Source organism: Monodelphis domestica, chromosome 3, assembly GCF_027887165.1.
Source record: "Monodelphis domestica isolate mMonDom1 chromosome 3, mMonDom1.pri, whole genome shotgun sequence".
Classification (NCBI taxonomy): domain Eukaryota; kingdom Metazoa; phylum Chordata; class Mammalia; order Didelphimorphia; family Didelphidae; genus Monodelphis; species Monodelphis domestica.
In genome coordinates this window covers 5562235-5576038 of record NC_077229.1, presented here as the reverse complement: position 1 = coordinate 5576038, position 13804 = coordinate 5562235, and the positions used below count along the sequence as shown (strand labels likewise).

General features: G+C 46.6%; 1 protein-coding gene across 4 annotated transcripts in view; it reads right to left on the bottom strand.

Annotated features, from left to right (window-relative positions):
- LOC107652143 (zinc finger protein 260-like) overlaps positions 1-13804 on the bottom strand; it is an 88634-nt gene that overhangs the window by 53944 nt on the left and 20886 nt on the right. For 3 of the 4 annotated variants that reach the window (XM_056820320.1, XM_056820322.1, XM_056820321.1), the window contains one exon: positions 4207-13263. The exons of the other annotated variant lie outside the window; for it this stretch is intronic. In XM_056820320.1, coding sequence (XP_056676298.1) covers positions 11168-13263 — 2096 coding nt within the window. In that variant the 3' untranslated portion in view covers positions 4207-11167. Of the gene's footprint in view, positions 1-4206; positions 13264-13804 lie in introns of those variants that run through there. 4 annotated transcript variants of the gene reach the window in all.

The window sequence follows — 13804 nt, the reverse complement described above, 5'->3', positions numbered from 1 at the left end:
CACCAATTTTAAGATTTTCTTTAACATTTTTGATTTAGCAGTAATATAAGTTTAAAATACATTTTCTATAATGTCAATGCATGCCCCAAAAGCTTGAGACTATAAAAATGATGCCATTGATTGTTTTAAAAAATTATGGGGGGGGGGCAGCTGGGTAGCTTAGTGGATTGAAAGCCAGGCCTAGAGATGGGAGGTTCAAATCTGGCCTCAGACACTTCCCAGCTGTGTGACCCTGGGCAATTCACTTGACCCCCATTGCCTAGCCCTTTCCACTCTTCTGCCTTGGAGCCAATACACAGTATTGACTCCAAGACGGAAAGTAAGGGTTTAAAAAAAATTATGGGACTTTCCTTAATGATTCTGTCTGATTCCAGGACAAGATATACAAAAGAGCCATTGCACAGGGCCAAAGAAGCACAAAGCTAAACCTGAATTGTGCCAAAAGAGTACACAGGTCAAAAAAGAAGAAACCAATCTAGGTAGGATTGATGCACTTCTAAGTCAATAACAAGGACTTGAACCTAGTGTGAAGACTCGAGGTTGCAATGCTTGACATACATTAAGATGTAGGCCTTCCTGTATCCACACTCTTTGTGAAAATACTTACAGATAGTACCAAAATTTGGCTCCTACCTGGCTCCTATAATCTAGTCCCTTTTCTGTCTTTCATAATGTGGCAACTTTCTGTAGTCCTGGCTACTAACTGGGTAAATGCTTAATTGCTCATATCATTTTAATTGGGCCCTGATTCAAGGACCTGTCATAGATTTATTTTTCTTTTACTTGGAATTTTTACACATAATGAAAATACAAAATAGAAAACCCACATGCCCAGGGCTGATTAGCCCATTCAAGCCCATAAGACTTTGATAGTCTATATTTCATCCAGAAATGATCTTTTTTTATTTGGATTTTTTTTGTTTTTGATTTCTCTTACCAATTGATTCATATACTTGATAATTCAGCCATGCATCCCTAAGTGATCCCTGTGTTTTTCAATCACCCTCTTCAGGGGGGTGGGGAATGTAAAATTATTATTATTCTAAATTTCAAAGTGTAAATTCCTTTTGAGAGGAATTTTAGGTTAAGAAACATGATACCTCTCCGAATTCAGAAACTGAACTGTTTGGAGAAGTCCTTGATGCCTCCACAGAACACAAGCTGCACGAGAAAGATTAAGAATGAACTTTGGGTGTTGCTGAATATTTATTTGTATGTATACTTTCATGCCAAAGGGCATGAAAAAAAAAGCCCCCTAACTGGCTTTTTGTCAGTGCGTCTAGCAATTATTGGCTTTGTTCTCTTTTCCTCTTATCCTCAAACTGTTGTAATTTCAAAGTTGGTGTTTACAAGACCCAGCGGAGAGACTAGTCTTCCTCAGGGGGAATGTAAAATGGAGATCTGAACCCTAGACTTAAATCCCCAGAAGTTCTTGGTACTTCCCAGAATTCTCTATAATCTCACCTGAGTCTCCACCTAGGCAAGATCACAAGGAGTATTTAACTGGCAGAAACGTCTACTTCACCCTCTTCCATTGCCATGATGTAGTGGGTAAGCTAAAGCATGGGGGTTTTGAATGGGCTAATCATCCCTAGGCACATGGTTTTTCTATTTTGTATTTTCATTATTTTTAATTCTAATAATCCTTAATAAACCTCATAAAATATAATATTTCTATTACTAGAGACTAATTTTTACAACTTCCTATTCGAGGCCAGGCCTCCTGTGGCAGGGGGCCATCCCCAAAAAGGGTCTCCTAGCCTCCTCTCCTCCTCCCTGTCTCTCTCCCTCCCCAGCACAAGCCCTGCCTTCTCCCAGGTCTCCCCCTGCCATTATAAGAATTTAGATTTAGGGTTTTGACTAATATGAGAGATTTAAAAATAATATTGTGGTCTCTGGTTTAAAATATCATAGCTCAAGGCAAAATAACTTTTAGTAGGTCTATTTACAAAAATGTGGACAGAGAGAGAATAGAGAAAATGTAAGAAGAGGATAGAAAAAAATGTCTAGCCTATCACACTAAATGTTGCTCCAGCGTCAGACTCAGCCCCATGCAGGGCTTGGTTACCCCCAGCCAGAGGACCCAGCAGTGTCTTCAATAAGGGGTCCACCAATTGAGCCTCCTCCAATCTCTGGAGAAGAGAGGAGAGGCAAGCCAGCTACTCACTCATCCAAGACTAAGTCCAAAGGAGAAAATCAGGAGCAGTACAACAGCCAAAGGACAGTCCAAGGTCAAGTCAAAATACTCCTCCAAATGGCAAGTCACCAGAAGATCCAAGCTGACGTCTGAAGGAGAAGCTCCAGAGGACAGGAAGTTCTGGACTTTTATAGTCCTTTTTCCATGTCACTTCCTGTCCCTTCCCCTCTTCTCAGGGGCTAATCACAGCTTCCAAATTACCTAGCACTGACCAGGGTGGGCAATGTCTGTAGGATCCACCTCCTGTCCTCTCAGACTGTAAACTCTAATTTAGGGATTCACAAGTTTCTGACTGACTAAGTTAAAGGGATGGAGCTCTCTAAGTGACTTGTGAATTCTCTGACTTAGGATTCAGTAGGGTGTTTAAGTTTTTTGATTTGTTTAGCTAAAGATAGATAAGAGGAGAGTTAATCCTATCTACACACCATGTTTGCCATCTTGTTTAAGCCTCCCCTTCTGTGTCACATTCAGGGCTGAGTCTGGGCTCCAGAAGACCCAGAAGGGCTCAGAAGTGTCCCAGGACATATTTGCACCCAGAACCTCTGTTCTCCAGGCCGAATTTTCTACGCAGGGAGCCATCTGGCTGCCCCTGGTCTCAGCTTCTTCCCAGAGCTTTTCCTCTACATCCTTCCTGGTGCTTCCAGGCATCCCCCACCTCTGCTGCCTTGCCAGCAGCGGTCCTGTACCCCCTGCAGGCCGGGCCCCCAACTTACCTCTCCTCCATCCAGAAATGTCTTCCCCCTGGACCTGCCTCCAGGTTTTTCACATCAAAGAGAAGAGGTTGGGGGATGAGGGACTCTTGGGCTTTCAGTTCATGTAAGTCATAGGAACTTCTGGATCACAGACAGCTCAGAACCCTTTTGACCCTGGCTTCTTACTCTGTCCCCCTGAGCCCTCAGAGGACCCACTAGCCCCCCATTATCTTGGGGGGATCTTCTGACCTCTACAGCCTCCTCTAGGAATGAGGGTGCAAGATAGAACAGTATAAATGGATTCACAGCCTTAGAAGTTTCTCCGGGAACAGGCTGAGACCAGGCTCTTCCCCTGGTTCATGCACAACCCCATGTTGGGGAATAGATTCCTCCTGTGAGGGGTAGCTTCATTAAATTTCTTTATGACCTTGATTTCTGTTCATATACACACGCACACACAGATGGACAGGGCTTGGGCGCAGATATCCTCTGTCTCTATTCCTGGGGTCAGCCCACTGTGCCTCCTTAGAGGCTTGTCCTCTCCAAGCACCCCAGGATGCTCTGTCCCCTCTCCTGGCTCCTGCCCTCCCCCACCTCTGCCCCGTGTCTCAGAGGCTGACTCCAGGCTGGAGCCCAGCCATCCCAGCTGGATTTTTCTCCCATCGCCAGCCCATACCTCCTGGAGGAGCCACGACTCCCCCGCCACAGCAGATGGGAAGAAAAAGGGCTCTTTTTGTGCGTGCCATGAAGGCCCTTTTGGGCAGTCATGAATGGATTCTACCTTTGTGGACAATAATCTGGAGGGATGATGCTCAAAGGGCTCTGAGAGCCTCCATAGCCTTCCAGGCATATCCTATTATACACACTATTTACATATGTATTTACAATTTTGTTTTGGTATGTGGCATAATGTCATTGTGTTATGTAATGTAGTTATGTATGTTGTAATGTAAGTCAGTATCACTTTATTTACTTTAATCCTAAGTAAATCCTCAGCTTCAAAATTTTCCTGTCTACCTATATTCCTATACGAAACTAAGTATTTAACTATTTTTGTTAGTAACTAATTAATAACTAATTGTAACATGTTGGGGACTAGATTCCTCCTGAGAACCTCCCAGCCACCCCGGATGCAACTAAAGGGGTTCTGGAGGGATGCCCATGACAGGCAGCTTCATTAAATGTCCTTTTGACCTTGATTTCTGTTCATATAAACAGGCACACACAGAGTTTGTGTACAGATCTCCACCCTCTTTAACGTTCCTCTCCTTTCACGCTTCCCCTCCTTTTTTGTAAATAAACTGCTCAAAAGTAATATTTTTGACTTGAGCTATATTCATTTTTATTATATCAGCAACCACATTCTCTTATAATTAGTACAACCTTAATTTTAACCCCTACACCTTGAACTCATACTTGAGTATCTACTGGGCAAATTATGCTGGCGATGTCTCCAATTCACTAGGAAAGGCATTTTGCTGTGCACAGACTTCATAGACTGTCCCCCAGAGGAGCCCTCATTAAACACCCCAAATTTCATATTATTGCAAAAAATGCTACCAGGAAAAGGCCTTTTTCCTGTAAAATTCTAATGCTTCTCAGTCTTCCTCAGCATTTGTTGGCATTCATCTATTACAGTTTTTTTAGCCTTTCCCTAGTTTGTCTTGCTGGAACATATAGATCTTACCAATGTGTAGACAGAATCTGCTCCCTTCCAACTCTTCCCGACGTAGCTGCATGGCTAGATGTCACGTGAATGATCCAAACATAGGTCACAGGTGAAGAGCCCTACATGGCTCAGAACTAAAGGTTTCAGGTCCAGAAACCAGACCCAAGAACAAGGATAAAGGTGTTGGGCAAGACACATGGAGTTCTCTCTATTCCCTTGGAGGTGGTGGGGAAGGACCATGGTTGAGAGAGGCAGCCTTGTGAAGAAACACGTGGTCAGAGTTAGGTTAGATTAGGATTAAATCTATAGATCTGCTTTTTCTATTTCAAGTGATGATTAATAAACTCTATGGAAAACAAGAACCTGGAGTAATTGATTGATTTAAATCTGACACTAAACAAACAAAATAAGTGTGTATGAGGAAGATGTGGAAGGAATAGGGGACCTAATCACTACCCTTCTGTCCAAGGACTCAGGCTTGTGACACAGGTGATTGATTGATGTGTTCTGAGAAGTCCAACCCCTCTGAGGAAATAATAGGGAGAATTTGAGGTCTCCAAGTCCATCTTATCTCCCAAAATATCAGCTAATGGGGACTCAGGAGATCTCCTAAGGCTGAACTGTCATGGTAAAGAGAAACAGGACACAACTCACTTCATAAGCAAGAGGCAAAGCTCCTGGTTCCTTGAGGCATCCCCCCTCTCCCCAAATTGTCTCAAAGCTTGCTTTGTTGGCTGTATCATTTTTGCCAAATCTCAGCTCCTCCAGAGAAGGAATGTTTCTTGTTTTTTTTAATTTGGGGGGTTTCCGTTTCTAGTACAGTCGGTGCTTTACACATAGCAGGTGCTTAAAAAATGTGGGCTCAGAGTGGGTTGATTAGGTGGGGTTCAGCTGTGTTGGAGAAATGTTAAGTTTCTAAGATTTAGACAAGCAAAACCTCCCATCAGAGCAGGAACTGCAGGCGGTGTACTTTGTCCCAATTCCTGGCGCTCCTTCCTCTCTTCTCTCTTCCCCTCTGGATCTAAACTAAATGGTCCTGGGCAGTGATGGCTCTCCAAAGAAATTCCTGAGTTTGTCATGTAAATCTTCAAGGAAGGAAGACCTCCACCTTCCTGGCTAGTTTACAAGCTCTGGAGAGCAGCCCTGGCTCCTCAGCTTAGGGCTGGCAACCCTGAAAGGTCACCTCCCAAATCCTCCATCCTCTAAGAAGCCATCACAGGCAGAGACTTCAGGAGTTCTTCAAGAATGAACATTGATCGACTATCATACCACACAGCTAGCCTAGACTTCTGGAGAGGGCTGACCCTGCCATATCAGAGCTGAAGGCCTGTCCTATCCTATGAGACACTGGATGGCTCCCATGTCATGAGCTGGTGGTTTTCCCATTGAGGCTCCTATGCAGAAGTGAAGGACAAATTCCATTCCATTCCAGAGTCAGCACAGTACAGTGGAAGGAAGCCTTGGACTTCAAAGATAGGATGGCCTGGGTTCAAATCCTGCCTCAAACACTTACCAGGTGTGTGACCCTAGGGAGGGAAGCTCTTGGAGCCTTAAAATGGGATGGAGGAGGGCTGATGGCTCACAGGGCATCTATAAAATGCTTGGGAAGCCTCAAAGCCCTCCACACATGGGCTCTTTGAACACAAGCCTCTGCTGTGTTGAACCCCCTGGGCTAAGCGAGGGGGCCATGAAGCTAAAGGAAAGGCAAGCTTTGTTCCTGTTGGGCAGTATTCTGGGGGCAGAGATCTGAAGGAGAGAGCCTGCTAGACACTGCAGGACTCCCAAAATGCCAGAATAGAGGCAGCCTCTGAACTGAGAAGAAAACTACGGATCTATTGAGGTTGATGGTGAGGGTAAGACATGAGGAGCCCCCCCTCCCCCTGAGCAAAGGCACGATAAGGGGAGATGACACATCAAACTCAGGGAAAGGCCTGGAAGGAGGGTGCATGAAGGGAGTAACATGGACAAGAAGATGGGCATCAAGACCATGGAGGCTCTTTAATGCTTGGCTGAGAGCAAGATTCTGCTGAGAGTTGTAGCCAAGCAGCGGGCTTTGGCCCAGGGGATGGTGTCCTTCCAGAGCCCTGCCAATGAGCCCAAACCATGCACCCCATCTCCATCCTGAGCTGGTGCCTCTTGGCTCTGGCAGACCTTCCACTTCTGCCACCACTGGGTGATGGAAGGCTGCATGGAACCTGCCCTTCCTGCTCCGGCTCCATCCGGGGTAGGGGTGGGGGTTCAAGCTGGCCAACCCCGAGTCTTCTTGGGGAGCCAGAGGAAGGACAAGGCTTTCTCAGGCTGAGGGCTTGATGAGTGACTTGATCTCCTCCAAAGGGGGTTCAAGGGAGGAAAATGGAACCAGGGCATCACCAGCACCTCACCCTGTCCACGACCAATCCGGCACTGACCCTGGGGGCCAGAAAGCTCGGGGAGCTTGTGCTTAGCTCCCATGCCTGCAGTGCCATTCCACCCTGCTTCCATGCTGGGCTGGGCCTCACTGGGTCTGGGACATGAGCCCAAGAACACTCAGGAACCTCCAAGCCTTGTCGTCCCTCAATCCCTCTAGACCTGCTGGAGGCACGTCCACTGTCCAAAAACATTAGAAGCACAGGTAGCCCAACAAAGGGCCTGGATTCAGCCAGGCTGTGTCTATCCCACCACAGGTCTGGAAGAGCACTCAGTCAACAAACATTTATTAAGCGCTCCCTGTGTGCCAGGCACTGTGCTAGGCACTGGGGACACGTGCAGCCCTCAGGGAACTCACATTCTAGAGGAGGAGACAACACATAAGTAACTGGGCCCACGTGGCACCTCTGGAGCAGCCGGGAGGTCATGTTGGAGTCAGGATCTCCCACCCTGACTCTCAGATTCCTATATCTGTGGCCTCCTTGGCCTGACAGCTGGGTAAGGATGAAGGATGATGCCCTGCCTGGGGCTGGGCCTTCCCCGAACTCTCTGATGGCTCAGCCCTGACCTGAGGCCCCATCATCCACCCCCAAGGTCCCTGGGACCTGACCATGAGAAGGTGGGGGCCCTGGGCCGCCGAGCCCGAGAGCAGGGTGTGTGGCCCCCCTGACCCTCATTCCCCCAGCCCCCCACACTGTGTCACCATCATCATACTGCCACCAGACGACGACTTGGTGTTGAGGAAGGCCCTGAGGGTGAGACTTCATGGGGGTGCTATCCCCCTGGCAGGCCCTGGCTGTCCCCACCCCATTGGGGAGGTCAGGCCAAAGCTGGGCTCCAGCCCTCCCACAGCTACAAACTGCAGCTTCACTCAGTCCCTGACCTCAGGACCAAGACAACGACCAAAAAGGAGAAACCGTTTTGGTCCCAAATCGCAGGGCCAAAGAGGTATTTCACCCAAAGCGATGAGCCCAAGGCTCTGGCAGACCTCAGCCATTCGGCCACAACTTCACTCTCCTTGGATCCTGACAAGACTGTGTCTGCCCTGAGCAAGCCTCCCCAAGTCACCATAGAGCTTCAGGCAGAGCCCAGGACACCCTCACCTTATAGCAGCCCATTTGGCAGCAAAGCTCACAAAGAACCTGACTCCCTGGACCCTGGCAGCCCAGGCAACCCCACAGCCAAAAGCCAAAGGTCATTGCCGGGCAGAAACTGGACTAGAAGACTGTCAAACCCACTTCAAAATCAGGAATTGGGATGAGTCAGTGGCCTAATCCTGGCTGGTCCCAACACTGTGGACTGTCTAGAGGGGCCTGGGATAATGAAACTGGCATGACATGGACACACGGCCCCTGGAGGGCCTGGACCCAAAAGAGAGAAGCCCTCGGGGGCACGAAGGATCCACAGGCTCCTAAGGAGGGCACCAAGGCACCCAGCACCTGGATGTTGCCTGGTAAGAGGGTCACACGAGCCTGACCTGAACCACTGGCCCATCTAGCCAAGTCTGGGCTCTGAGAACAACCAGGACACAGGGTTGCCCTGATAAGGAGACTCTAAGAATTGGGCCACACCACATCCAGGGCTTAAATGGAGGCACAAGAGGCATGTTCAGTCACTGCCAGACCCTGATTCCAGGTAAACAGTCTATCCTGGCTTAATCCTACTCTACCCTCACTAGACCCTGCCCTGGGGCTATCTGAGGCCTCCTTCCCCAAATTCCCCAAACATTTAGCTCTTGGGCAGAGGGCCAAGGATGGCTCAATTGGCCTCCCAGTGGCCCAGCTGGAAGCCTCCCTTCTCTGATGAACAGATCAAGGCCGTATCTGTTGCACCAGCCCCTGCTACAAGCAGACCATGTGTATACCTGCCCCAGAATAGCGTCACAAACTAAATCCTGAGATACCAGCTTCTGCAAGGAAACCTCCCCCAAGACTGAGGCTCAGCAAGTCTAGAGAATGGCCTCCTCCATCGACCCCCAGATTCACTGGCATTATTCTGGTCTAGTCCTCAGAAGAAGGTTCCTCCCCCACTTCCTTGGCCCATGGCCAGACCCAGATGCTAGGGGCCGTTGACTGGCCACATCTGTGTCTCCATCGATTTGGGCTACCAGACAATGGCTCCAGAAGGTCCTGAGCCCAAAGGTGGGACCCCAAACCCCCAATTCAGGCACTTCACTCACTAGTTGGCAGACAGACCTGTGCCACCCTAAACCATGTACCGATGCCTGGGCACCAAGCTTTGTCTCCTTGGATAAGGCCTGAGCTACTCCATAGAGGGCCTAAGAACTCTACTGTGCAAGCAGGCAGAGGATCCAATGCCCGCTGTGCCCTCTAGAGCCTGCTCTGGGCCTTCCAGTTCCACCCCAAATAGCCTGCATTCCTGCACTGGGGTGGGCCTAAGAGATTCAGACTGGAGAGAAGCAGTTCACTGCCTAGTGGCTCTGTTTCCCCCAGCTGGAAGAGGAGAAGAGAGACCCCCAACTCCTCCTCTGAGGACCACCAGCCCACATTTGCCATGCTCTAATCATCACAGTTGAGGTGCCATTGGGCCCCTGCCCCCAGAACTGAGCCGGTGCTAGGGATGCTGCAGGGTCTGGTTAATGGGAAAGACCCCATCCAGAATGCCATCAACCTACTGTCAACAGGCTCTGGCCCTGAGGCCTCAGCAAGGTGCAAGTTCCATGAAGTCTTAGGAGATAGAGCCCAAGTTAGGCATGAAGGACTAAGCTACACCCCTCCATGCTTTGTCTCCTTGTTAAGAGTCCCAGCTGGGATGCCAGGAGAGAATGCTACCAACTGTAGGAGCCCCTTTGGCCACTTAAAGTGTTCTCAGTTTCCCACCTCAAGACCATGGTTGATCTGCCCTCCAACCCCCATTATGAACAAAGCCTTCTTACATGTACAAGGCTAACAATCCCAAAAACTTAACTTCTGTGGAGCAAAGTGGTTTTAGTCACTGGCATGGAATGCCCATGGGGTACATTCTAAAAGTGGAAAAGCTACACCTGTTTATGCGAACCAGGCCAAAATAGAGGAAAAAGTCTGGGGTCACCTTACCCTGGGCACCACAAGCTCAATAAGCAGGATGGCATTCAGAGACTCCTAAGATCCTGTAACTCCTACCATGAGCCCTCACACCATAGCCACCCCAATGTAAGGGAATTGGGCTCAGGTTACGAGTCAATTAGTCCTAGGGCTCAGCCCAGCCCAAGATAGTAGCAAGCAGACCAAGTTGGTCTTAGGCCCCCCCAACATGGGTTCCTTCAGCCTCTGGCTGGCTTGCCTGATATGCCCCAAGAATTTCTCCAGTGGGATCACTATGGCCTGATCATCAGATTGAGGTGACCCATTGCCCTCACAATACCAAGGATGTGCCCTGGTCAACTGTGCTCTGATTAATGAGCTGGGGTCACCATCATCCTACTGTCATTAGATTGCACTTTGTCAGACACCCAGCCCTGTGACAGGGCCACAAATACTCAATTCTGGAAGACTTGCTGGGAAGGAGCCAAGATTTCTTCATCTTCCAATAATGATCTGGACCCTGTGGACAAAGCTGGGTGACTCACCATACTTGATCTTTGATCATGAATATGAGACCACACCACAGATGCAGTTGTGCTTGTGGCCTAGAACTCAAGACTGATGCTCCCCTAAATGGTGTGCAGGGTAGAAAGATGAAAGCCACAGTGTCACCCAGTATCCTTACACCCCAAACAATGTGCCTATGAATTTATAGACCCTGCCAATCAGGCCACAAATTCACTGCCCTTCAATCCAGGGAATGGGGCTATCTGGCCTTGAACCCCAGGCCTTGTGTCCCATAAATCTGACTAGTGGAATCCAAATTTGCTAAGCTTTCATTAATCTATTGATTTTATTAATCTATAATAATTTAAAAAGCGGGGGGGGGGGGAGAGAGTGAATTGAAGGTATATATTTATGTATATGTAAACTGCTGCTTTGGGATGGGGATTTCTCCACTCTTCATAAGAAGAGATTAGTATCTCCCTTCTGAAGGGCACTGAACATTCACTAACTTTCTATAGGAAGTTGACAATAAAAAATTACTAATATTAAATAATGTATGCTGAAGAATAATGCAAGATTTTAACCCATACAATAAAGTTTCTCTCCAGTATGATTTCTCTCATGTTTAGCAAGAGAGACCTTCCATGTAAAAGTCTTTCCATAGTGTTAACATTCATAAGGTCTCTCTCCTGCGTGGACTGTCTGATGTGCAGCAAGATTGCCCATTTGTGTGAAAATCTTTCCAGTGTTTACATTCATAAAGTTTCTCTCCAGAGTGGATTCTCTGATGTGTAGTAAGATGGGTCCTCCCTCTGAAAGTCTCTCCACATTGTTTACATTCATAAAGTTTCTCTCTTGTGTCGACTACCTGATGTCTGGCAAGAGAGCCCCTCCATGGAAAAGTCTTCCCACATTGTTTACATTCATCAGCTTTCTCTCCAGTGTGGATTCTCTCATGTGCAGCAAAATCATCCCTCTGTGTGAAAGCCTTTCCACACTGTTTACATTCATAAGGTTTCTCTCCAGAGTGGATTCTCTCATGTTTAGCAAGAGAGATCTTCCATATAAAAGCCTTTCCACAATGTTTACATTCATAAGGTGTCTCTCCAGAGTGGATTCTCTGATGTGCAACAAAAGAGTCCCTCCAAGTAAAAGTCTTTCCACAGTGTTTACATTCATAAGGTTTCTCTCCAGAGTGGATTCTCTGATGTGCAGCAAGATTTCCCCTCTGTGTGAAAGCCTTTCCACAGTGTTTACATTCATAAGGTTTCTCTCCGGAGTGGACTGTCTGATGTGCAGCAAGATTTCCCCTCCCTGTAAAAGCCTTTCCACACTGTTTACATTCATATGGTTTCTCACCAGTGTGGATTCTCTGATGTGAAGCAAGATAGCCCCTCTGTGTGAAAGTCTTTCCACAGTGTTTGCATTCATAAGGTTTATCTCCAGAGTGGATTCTCTGATGTGACACAAGGGAGTCCCTCCATGTAAAAGCCTTTCCACAGTGTTTACATTTATAAGGTTTCTCTCCAGAATGGATTCTCTGATGTGCAGCAAGATAGCCTCTCTGTGTAAAAGCCTTTCCACAATGTTTACATTTATAAGGTTTCTCTCCAGAGTGGACTGTCTGATGTGCAACAAGAGAGTCCCTCCATGTAAAAACCTTTCCACAGTGTTTACATTTATAAGGTTTCTCTCCAGAATGAATTCTCTGATGTGCAGCAAGATAGCCCTTCTGTGTGAAAGCCTTTCCACAGTGTTTACATTCATAAGGTTTCTCTCCAGAGTGTATTCTCTGATGTGAAGCAAGATAGCCCTTCTGTGTGAAAGCCTTTCCACAGTGTTTACATTCATAAGGTTTCTCTCCTGTGTGGATTCTCTGATGTGTAGTAAGATGGTCCCTCTGTGTGAAAGCCTTTCCACAGTGTTTACATTCATAAGGTTTCTCTCCGGAGTGGATTGTCTGATGTCTGGTAAGAGAGCCCCTCCATGTGAAGGCCTTTCCACATTGCTTACATTCATAAGGTTTCTCTCCAGTGTGGACTGTCTGATGTGCAGCAAGATGGCCCCTTTGTGTGAAAACCTTTCCACAGTGTTTACATTCATAAGGTTTCTCTCCAGAGTGGATTCTCTGATGTGCAGCAAGATTGCCCCTCTCTGTAAAAGCCTTTCCACAGTGTTTGCATTCATAAGGTTTCTCTCCAGTGTGGATAGTCTGATGTGCAACAAGATGGCCCCTCCGTTTAAAAGCCTTTCCACAGTGTTTACATTCATAAGGTTTCTCTCTAGTGTGGTTTCTCTGATGTGCAGCAAACTCAGAGTTCTGACTGAAAGGTCTCCCTCCTTTATCACTAACAGAAACCATTGTGACATGTTTACTTTTTGGATGTCTAATGTGGTCTAAACTCCAGCCAAAGGCCATTCTCCCTAGGTTACCTTTACATATGGGCTTTTCAGGAGGTTTCTCATTCAACTGAACAAGTCCTAATTCTTCAGGAAAGCATTTCCTATATTCGCTATCCTGACAACAGTCATTTTCTGAGGTCAATTTCATATACTGTTTCAGGACTGAATATTGGTTGAATTTCTCAGTAGTTTCATCAAATTTACAGTCAATCTTTAGATTTTTATTTGCCTTGATAGTAGAGTCACTGATTTCTCTCACAATGAAGTCATAGAGACCCTCACTCATGCATTTTTGTGGGCCAGATCCTTCCACAATAAGGCTCAGCTTTGTAGTCATCTCCTTCACTTCAAAATTAGTCTCTGCCTCTGAAGAAAACAAATAATGATATAAACACAGAAGGAAGGATACACTCACACACACAAACAGAACAAAATATGTTCTTTCCTCTGATGGTAGAAAGTAAACTGATTTTTATTCTATTTCCACCGCCAAAGAGTAGTTTTCAAACTTAAACAAACAAAACCAGTCTTTGGATACACCATTTGGTCATATCTGCAAGATGGATGATTTTAGAAATACTTTTCTCATACAATAAAATAAAACCTCACAAGATACCTGTGACAGAGGTGGACCCAAGATGTTCATCATACTTCACAACTCATGTCATAATTAAAGAATGGAGGAATGACTTGACCAATGTGAATTTTAAAACTACTCCACCATAATCAGACTGTACTTTAGAAGATCTGATTTAACTATTTCCTGATCAGTAACAATGGAGATACTTGGAATAACAGAATCAGGTCTAGGAAACTCTACATTTCTCCCTCTCCTTAGAACAACAAGATTAAAAAGGTCTACACCAAATTCAAAGATTTAATTATCTGAGGAGATGGCCTTCAACAG